Below are 9690 nucleotides of genomic sequence, written 5' to 3'. Positions count from 1 at the left end.
TGCGTCTTATGGAGTGAATGCAGGCTGCACAGCTATCCCAGAAGCCAGAACAGCAAGAGGGATTGCTGCTTTCACTGCACAGCGATCCCTCTTGCTGTTCTGGCTTCTGAGATTCAGAATAATTTTTTTCTTGTTTTCCTCCTCCGAAAACTAGGTGCGTCTTGTGGTCTGGTGCGTCTTATAGAACGAAAACTACGGTATATGTGTGCGTTCTTAACATAAACCTTTGCCTATTTATTTTGCATGTGTGTGTCAGCCTTGATGAACCAAAACAGGATGGGATTTGCAAAGCCCCGTCCGGTGCCAAAGGCACAGAACATCTGGCCAACTCCAAAACAGATTTATGAATGGGGAATAAAATTCCATTCACAGCCACACCTTAGCTCCGCCTCAAAGGTTCGGCGATTGGCTGTCGGGGGGCAGGCCCAGCCAATGCCAGGCTTCCTGGTCAGAAGGAGGGAATGTACGGCTGGAATTCTTGTCAATGAGAGAGCTGTTTGGATTCACGCGAGGCTGGCACGCACCTCTCTCTCCTGTCAAAGCTAGATTCTCCCGGGAGCTTTGGCAAAGCGAGAATAAATCGAAAGAGGAGCGTCGAGCCTCCGAGTTGGGGATTCTGGAAGGCGTAGCAAGGTGCTAGACCTCAAGGAAACCACTGCCAGCTTCAGGTCTGCCGCCAAATCCTCTGATCGAGACCGGTGAAAGAACAGCAGAATCACAGATTTGCAGAGTTGGAAGGAGGGATCTGCAAATATCTAGTCCAACCCGCTATGAGCACCATGACGCCGTTCGTAGGATGTTGACTGCACCCAACGGTGACCTGTGGGACCTCAGGCCTTGCCGCCGAATCCTCGCCGGGCAGCCTTCTGAAGCCCCATGGTGGCCCTCGCCCGAGAGCTGGGCGAAGTTTTCTGGCATGGGTCACCAGGACCCACTGACTGCCCACGCCGCCTGGTGTTTTTTGCTGCTGGTCTGGCTCGCCAACTTTACCCTGGGGCACGGAGATACGGCTTTGCAGCCACATGGCGGATACTGGCGGCCGAGGAGTGGCAGGCCCGCCCGCAACTACCCCCATCTCCAGGGCGACGCGCGGCGGAGGAGACTCTACTCGTCCACCCACTACTTCCTGCGCATCGGTGGGGACGGCAACGTCGACGGCACGCGTCGGGTCGAGTGTCCGGACAGTAAGTCTCGCTTGCGCTTGTTGCTTTCGAAGCTTCTGTTGTTGTTTAGTCGTTTCGTCGTGTCCGACTCTTTGTGACCCCCCTGGACCAGAGCATGCCAGGCCCTCCTGTCTTCCACTGCCTCCCGCAGTTTGGTCAAACTCATGTTGGTCGCTTCAAGAACACTGTCCCATCACCTCGTCCTCTGTCGTCCCCTTCTCCTTGTGCCCTCCATCTTTCCCAACACCAGGGTCTTTTCCAGGGAGTCTTCTCTTCTCATGAGGTGGCCAAAGTCTTAGAGCCTCAGCTTCAGGATCTGTCCTTCCAGTGAGCACTCAGGGCTGATTTCCTTCAGAATGGATGCATTTGATCTTCTTGCAGTTCATGGGACTCTCCACAGTCTCCTCCAGCACCAGAATTCAAAAGCATCCATTCTTCAGCAATCAGCCTTCTTGATGGTCCAGCTCTCACTTCCATACATCACTACTGGGAAAACCATAGCTTTAACTATACGGACCTTTGTTGGCAAGGTGACGTCTCTGCTTTTTAAGATGCTGTCTAGGTTTGTCATCGCTTTTCTCCCCAGAAGCAGGCGTCTTTTAATTCCGTGGCTGCTGTCCCCATCTGCAGTGATCATGGAGCCCAAGAAAGTAAAATCTCTCAGCTTGCCGGTCCCTTCTCCAGGTGGATCACGTTTGGTCAAAACTCTCCACTATGACCTCTTCATCTTGGGTGCCCTGCTCGGCATAGTTCATAGCTTCTCTGAGTTATTCAAGCCCCTTCGCCACGGCAAGGCAGGGATCCATGAAGGGGAAGCAAGCTTCTAGCCCTCATTAAAGCAGAAAAGTGCACTAGCGTCCTCAACGAGGCAAGCCTTGGGAGAAAAGAGTCAGAGAGGTTTGGGGAAAACTTTGGTGTTCCAGATTTTGCCTGCCTCTCATCCTCCCTGGGAGTTATAGTTCAGCAGCGCCCAGTGCGCTAGGGGTTCCTGACGCCAGCTTTAGGAGAGGAGACTCCTAATTTCAGACGCAGCGATGCTTCTGAATCGTGGCTGCTGAAACCAAAGGAGAGTGATCTTGTGTTCGAATCCTGACAAGCTTCCCGCTTTGAGAACGGGCTAGTCGATTCTGATGTTCCTCACTGGTGAAGCAAAGCTACCATCCTAAACCAATGGAGTAAGCTCCTTTGGGGTTCACCTCTGAGTCGACACCGTTAGCAAATGCACTCTGAACGGGCGAAACTTCCAGTTGCCAAATCAGTTTAGTGTCGGTTTTTACGGATAAGGAAGTTGCACAAGTCTTGGTGGCTTTGCAGAGACACGTGACTGATTATTCAGTGTTTGTTTGTTTTTCAAAAATTGCAGTCTGTATGACCTCAGAGGTCCTCTCATCACAGCGACTGAGTTTTTTCATGCTTCAGAGAGAGCGCAGAATCCAAAACTGTGTTGGGGAACAGACTTAAGCTCCAAGTTGTAGGTCAAAGCTCTCAGTTCCCAAAGGGCCTGAGTTGTTGTGATTTGTTTGTTGTTGTTGTTTAGTCGTTTAGTGGTGTCCGCCTCTTTGTGACCCCCTGGACCAGAGCACGCCAGGCCCTCCTGTCTTCCACTGTCTCCCGCAGTTTGGTCAAACTCATGCTGGTAGCTTCGAGAACACTGTCCCACCATCTCGTCCTCCGTCGTCCCCTTCTCCTTGTGCCCTCCATCTTTCCCAACATCAGGGTCTTTTCCAGGGAGTCTTCTCTTCCCATGAGGTGGCCAAAGTCTTGGAGCCTCAGCTTCATGATCTGTCCTTCCAGTGAGATCTCAGGGCTGATTTTCTTCAGAATGGAGAGGTTTGATCTTCTTGCAGTCCATGGGACTCTCAAGAGTCTCCTCCAGCACCAGAATTCAAAAGCATCCATTCTTTGGCGATCAGCCTTCTTGATGGTCCAGCTCTCACTTCCATACATCACTACTGGGAAAACCAGAGCTTGAACTATACGGACCTTTGTTGTGGCTTGCCGGTTCCTCCTCCAGGTGGATCACTTTTGGTCAAACCTCTCCACTATGACCTGTTCATCTTGGGTGCCCTGCTCGGCATAGTTCATAGCTTCTCTGAGTTATTCAAGCCCCTTCGCCACGGAAAGGCAGGGATCCATGAAGGGGTTGTTGTGATTAAACACCAGTTGTTCTTGGCCCATTTGTCTGCAATCGCAACCAGGGCTAACTATCAATATATTGTCCGCAACCGCTTTAAGGTCCCCGTTGTGATATTGGTTCCATCATTTCTGACCTGCCAATATATTGCAAATCGTTATACAAGTGTGCAAAATATTCACGGAAACCGTGAAGCCGGTCAACGCCTCTACAAAGCTCCATCCTTATTCCAGACGTTGCAATATATCGGTATACCGCCGCGTTCAGCCGGGGATAGATCACAAATCTGAAAACCAGATTATCGCCCAGCCCTTACCGGAGGTGTCAAACTCTGGTTCTCTGCCACGAGAAATAAACGCAAAGCAGGGGAGTTTTATTTTTTTAATTGCATTTATTTCCCACCTTTTCCCGTAAGGAGCTTAAGGCAACATACCTGGTCCCCCCCCCCTCTCATTTTATCCCCCAAACAACCCTGTGAAATAGGTCAGGCTGAGAGAGACAGCGGTTGGTCCATGGCCACCCAGGAAAGTGGGAATTTGAACCCAGGTCTTTTCCCAACTCTCTAACCACTACACCACGCTGCCTCTCCAAGGCATCCCTCACTAGTGTTCACCTGCAAGAATCTGCGTGCATTTTTAGGGGGTTAATAAATCTCATTCTTTTGTTGGTTGCCTACAAGATGACGATGCTTTAAGAAAGGACAACACTGCCACAGGCATTAATGACAACTTTGCAACAATGCATAATCACCGACAACAACAACTTTGCAGCAATAATAACATCCTCCTAAAGCTGTCCTCAGAGTAAGGTAAAGGTAAAGGGACCCCTGACCATTAGGTCCAGTCATGACCGACTCTGGGGTTGCGGAGCTCTTCTCGCTTTACTGGCCGAGGGAGCCGGCGTACAGCTTCCGGGTCATGTGGCCGGCAGGACTGAGCCGCTTCTGGCGAACCAGAGCAGCGCACGGAAACGCCGTTTACCTTCCTGCCAGAGTGGTACCTATTTATCTACTTGCACTTTGTGCTTTGGAACTGCTAGGTTGGCAGGAGCAGGGACCGAGCAACGGGAGCTCACCCCGTCGCGGGGTTTCGAACCCTCGACCTTCTGATTGGCAAGTCCTAGGCTCTGTGGTTTAACCCACAGCGCCACCCGCGTCCTAATCATGAATATACCATACCAAATTTTTTTTTGCACTGTGTTGAGTTAAACTGCTTGCCAGAATATGACCATTAGGTAAAACTGTAAACAATAAAATTGTGCTTTTATTGGGATGAATTCAAACCAAAACGCCGAAGATTTTAAAAATAAAGCCACAAATCGCCGCAGGCCGAATCGAAGAAAAGTTAGGAACGGAGAGAAAACGAAACTCTAGGGCTCTTCTGGAAAGGGAAAATGGGAAAACTCCCTGACCTACATCACAGGGTTGTTGTAAACAAGGAAAAAAGATTTAAGTGTGATTTTTAAGAAACGGAAATAAATTAAGGGCTTTCTCCCGTCTCTTCCAGATATCGTGGAGATCCGATCTGTGCGTGCGGGGATCGTGGCCATCCGGTCAGTCCACAGCGGGTTCTACTTAGCGATGAACAGAAAGGGGAAGCTCTACGGCACGGTAAATATTCACGGCAACGTCTCCTGCAAAATGGCGCCCTGCTGTCAATCGACTGCTGTCACCCTGATGGGCGGGCGACACCAGTTGGCGCGATGGGGCGAGATTTAGCTCTGCAGAATCCTCTCCCCATATGCAATGGGTCAACAGGGGGCAGCCATGTATTAATAATAATCATAACAATAATAATAATAATAATAATAATAATAATAATAATAATAATATTTATACCCTGCCCATCTGGCTGAGTCTCCCCAGCCACTCTGGGCGGCTTCCAATCACGTTAAAAACAATACAGCATTAAATATTAAAAACTTCCCTAAACAGGGCTGCCTTCAGATGTCTTTTAAAGATGGGATAACTGCTTATTTCCTTGACATCTGAAGGGTGTTCCACAAGGTGGGCGCCACTACCGAGAAGGCCCTCTGTCTGGTTCCCTGTAACCTCACTTCTCGCAATGAGGGAACCGCCAGAAGTCCCTCGGAGCTGGACCTCTGTGTCTGGGATGGACGATGGGGGTGCGGACGCTCCTTCAGGTATACTGGGCTGTTTAGGGCTTTGAAGGTCAGCACCAACACTTTGAATTGTGCTCGGAAACGTATTGGGAGCCAGTGTAGGTCTTTCAAGACCGGTGTTATGTGGTCTCAGCGGCCGCTCCCAGTCCCCAGTCTAGCTGCCGCGTTCTGGATTAGTTGTAGTTTCCGGGTCGCCTTCAAAGGCAGCCCCACGGAGAGTGCATTGCAGTAGTCCAAGCGGGAGATAACCAGAGCCTGCACCACTCTGGCCAGACAGTCTACGGGCAGGGAGGGTCTCATCCTGCATACCAGATGGAGCTGCCCTGGACACAGAACTGACTTGCGCCTCCATGGACAGCTGTGGGTCCAGAATGACTCCCAGACTGCACACCTGGTCCTTCAGGGGCACAGTTACCCCATTCAGGACCAGGGAGTCCCTTGATGTCAGATGATTTGATAGCTGACTGGCCTTGCTCCCCTGTCATGGTTGGGATTAGAGGGTAAGAGATAGGAGATCTGTCCCGCTGTGCCCAAAAATTTCCCCAAAGACTGGCAGGCTCAGGGGAAGAGATTGAACCCAGAAACTTTTTGCATGCTCGGCCGTTGGCGACTCACGGCCCTTCCCTGAGAATTCGGGCACGTTACCCAAACCGGAAGCAAGACTGTAGTCCTCATGGTTCCGTTTTGAGGCCGGTTTTGTAGGAACTGCCTTCTGCGAAAGGACAAGGAGGCCTCTGGCTCAGCATTGGGCAAGCTGCAGCTTCCTGGGGGGGCGGAGGGCAACCCAGATATCAGGGATTAAAATGGGAGGTCTCTTCTGCATGAAAGCAGTGACGGAATTTAGGTATAAACAAGCTCTGGGATGCGGGTGGCGCTGTGGGTTAAACCCCAGAGCCTAGGACTTGCCAATCATGAAGGTCGGCGGTTCGAATCCCTGCAATGACGGGGTGAGCTCCCGTTGCACGGTCCCTGCTCCTGCCAACCTAGCAGTTCAAAAGCACGTCAAAGTGCAAGTAGATAAATAGGTACCGCTCTGGCGGGAAGGTAAATGGTGTTTCCGTGCGCTGCTCTGGTTCGCCAGAAGCGGCTTAGTCCTGCTGGCCACATGACCCGGAAGCTGTACACCGGCTCCTTCGGCCAGTAAAGCGAGATGAGCGCCGCAACCCCAGAGTCGGTCACGACTGGACCTAATGGTCAGGGGTCCCTTTACCTTTAAACAAGCTCTAGCTTAGGGCCACACTCTCTTGCGGGGGCCCCCAAATAAATTTAAACGGGAAAAACCAACTGGATGTACATTTCTAAAATATAAGATAAAAAACAAATGAAATAAAACCTACATACAGCAACAGGTGTTTTGTGTTGCTTCGGCTCCTATTATGTGCAAATGTCTTTAGATACCTATTAGGTCCATAAATTGTCATATAGCAGGCACGTCCAACAGGTAATTCGTGATCTACCGTCAGATCACTGGACGTCTGTGGTAGATTACAGGTAGATCACTGTCTCCCCCACCCGCAAAGAAGCTCAACCACTTTGGCTCCCCTGAAAAAAGCTCAACATTTTTGCCCTTAACCCAAAAAACCAGGGCCTTCCTTCCTAAAAAAAGTTCAACAACTATGACCTGAACCCCCCAAAAGGGGGCAGATCACTGCCAGTTTTTAACTCCGTGAGTAGATCGCAGTCTCTTGGGAGTTGGCCACCCCTGCCAAATAGCATATAAAAAGGTAAAGGGACCCCTGACCATTAGGTCCAGTCGTGACTGACTCTGGGGTTGCGGCGCTCATCTTGCTTTACCAGCCGAGGGAGCCGGCGTACAACTTCCGGCTCATGTGGCCAGCAGGACTAAGCCGCTTCTGGCGAACCAGAGCAGCGCACGGAAACGCCGTTTACCTTCCCGCCGGAGTGGTACCTATTTATCTACTTGCACTTTGATGTGCTTTCGAACTGCTAGGTTGGCAGGAGCAGGGACCGAGCAACGGGAGCTCACCCCATCATTGCGGGGATTCGAACCGCCAACCTTCTGATCAGCAAGTCCTAGGCTCTGTGGTTTAACCCACAGCGCCACCCGCATCCCTTTTCCACATAGCATATATTCAACACAAAAAAGAGCAGCAATTTGTTGCGGACAAAGGACAGCTGGACATATAAAGGGCCCCATTACCTTCAGGAGCTGAGGGCCGCATCAAACCTAAATCCGGCCCTTCTTGAAAAGGCAGGTGTCCTAACATCCGAGCTGCGGCCGCTGGGCCAAAACCAACCTCCGTCTTCCCTTTTCTCTCTGCAGAAAGCGTACACCCCCAGCTGCAACTTCGTGGAGCGGATCGAGGAGAACGGCTACAATACTTACGCTTCCTTGCTTTGGCACCATGAGGGACGCCCCATGTTCCTGTCCCTAAACGCCAAGGGCATTCCGCGAAAGGGGCCGAAGACCCGGAGACAGCACCTGTCCGCACATTTTCTGCCCATGCTGGTCTCCTGACGGAGAGGTTGCAACACACCACGGACTCGTAATGCTTATCAAACGCCTTCTTATATTGAGTATTTAAAAACAACAACTTTCGGCTGGGAGGGGGGTTATTTATTACTTTTATACGAAAAATAAAGGCACGCCGGCGTTCGACGCCGGAATGAAAAATCCCAGGTTTCTTGGCATCACCTTCGTCGCCGTTTTCGGAAGCTCAGCCAGGACAAAGTCTTGTTTATAGCCTTGCTGGTACACCAGAATGTTTCGGGGAAAGATACTGCAAGACTTTGGTTGGAGGGCCTAAGGGACTAGCGGCAGGATCACCCAACCTCTGTTTAAAAACCTTCCATTAAGGAGGTAATGGGGCTGGGCGATATATCGTCCAGCACCGGTTCAAATTCCGTATTGCGATATCGGTTTCGTAGATTTCGACCTGGCAATATACAGTCGAACCCTGGCTTCTGAACGCCTCCGTTTTGGAACGTTTTGGCTCCCAGACGCCAAAAACCCAGAAGTACCGTATTTTTTGCTCTATGAGACTCACTTTTCCCCTCCTAAAAAGTAAGGGGAAATGTGTGTGCGTCTTATGGAGCGAATGCAGGCTGCGCAGCTATCCCGGAAGCCAGAACAGGAAGAGGGATTGCTGCTTTCGCTGCACAGCGATCCCTCTTGTTGTTCTGGCTTCTGAGAGTCAGTATATTTTTTTTCTTGTTTTCCTCCTCCAAAATCTAGCTGCGTCTTATGGTCTCGTGCGTCTTATAGAGCGAAAAATACATTAAATGTTTCAGTTTTCGAACGTTTTTCGGAAGTCGAACATCTGACGCGCCTTCCAATTGAGAGCAGGAAACTCTTGCAACCCATCGGAAGCCACGGCTTGGTTGTCCAACGTTTCGGAAGCCGAACGGGCTTCTGGAACAGAAGACGTCTGACAACCGAGGTTTGACTGTATCACAAAACATGATGTGCGTTTCTGCGCTATGCAAAAATCACAATGTGTGTGTGTGGGAAACCTTTGAAGCCAGCTGATGCTTCTCTCGATTCCTGCAGCCCCTGTTAACTTGGCCGGCTCGGCTCCTCACAGACACACCCCAGCTTCTTGCATGGGGCAGTGAATCGCGAGAGGAGCACTGGCAAAAATCACAATGTAGGGAAAACCGTGAAGCCAGCCGATTCCTTTACATAGGTAAAGGTAAAGGGACCCCTGACCATTAGGTCCAGTCGTAGCCGACTCTGGGGTTGCGGCGCTCATCTCGCTTTACTGGCCGAGGGAGCCGGCGTACAGCTTCTGGGTCATGTGGCCAGCAGGACTAAGCCGCTTCTGGCAAACCAGAGCAGCGCACGGAAATGCCGTTTACCTTCCTGCCGGAGCGGTACCTATTTATCTACTTGCACTGGTGTGCTTTCGAACTGCTAGGTGGGCAGGAGCTGGGACCGAGCAACGGGAGCTCACCCCGTCGTGGGGATTCAAACTGCCGACCTTCTGATTGGCAAGTCCTAGGCTCTGTGCTTTAACCCACAGCGCCACCCGCATCCCTTCCTTTACAGAGCTCTGCCCTTATTTCAGACATCGCGATATATCGGTTTCCGTTGGTTCGGGTCTTCCCCTATGGAGCAGTAGGGAAAAAACCTGGCTCTATCTCCCACAGGGGAGGGCTGCCATATGTCCTGAATTTCCCGGGATTCAAACAGCGAAAATAGCACTGGAATAATCGGCACAGCATCTCAGGTTTTTGCTAACAGAACCAGGAAGCGTGTGTTTGGGTATCACTCTTTGCATGGGGGGGCGAATTCTCCCCAAAAAGCTCACT

General features: G+C 51.0%; 1 protein-coding gene across 1 annotated transcript; it reads left to right on the top strand.

The window, feature by feature from the left end:
* Positions 1-796: 796 nt before the first annotated feature.
* FGF22 (fibroblast growth factor 22) lies at positions 797-7968 on the top strand. Its single transcript, XM_053372865.1, has 3 exons — positions 797-1184; positions 4803-4906; positions 7703-7968. Exons 1-3 carry the CDS (start codon positions 797-799, stop codon positions 7895-7897), a joined length of 687 nt encoding a protein of 228 aa, XP_053228840.1. The 3' UTR covers positions 7898-7968.
* Positions 7969-9690: the final 1722 nt, after the last annotated feature.

Source organism: Podarcis raffonei, chromosome 18 (genome assembly GCF_027172205.1).
Source record: "Podarcis raffonei isolate rPodRaf1 chromosome 18, rPodRaf1.pri, whole genome shotgun sequence".
Taxonomy (NCBI): domain Eukaryota; kingdom Metazoa; phylum Chordata; class Lepidosauria; order Squamata; family Lacertidae; genus Podarcis; species Podarcis raffonei.
Note: the sequence above shows the minus strand (reverse complement) of the source record. Positions and strands in the feature narration are given on the sequence as shown.

Excerpts from the sequence above, each read along its gene's own strand:
- FGF22 (XM_053372865.1), top strand. The coding sequence starts at position 797 with ATGTTGACTGCACCCAACGGTGACCTGTGGGACCTCAGGCCTTGCCGC. Across the intron at positions 1,185-4,802 it reads TCGGGTCGAGTGTCCGGACA|ATATCGTGGAGATCCGATCT; the intron begins GTAAGTCTCGCT and ends CGTCTCTTCCAG. Across the intron at positions 4,907-7,702 it reads AGGGGAAGCTCTACGGCACG|AAAGCGTACACCCCCAGCTG; the intron begins GTAAATATTCAC and ends TTCTCTCTGCAG.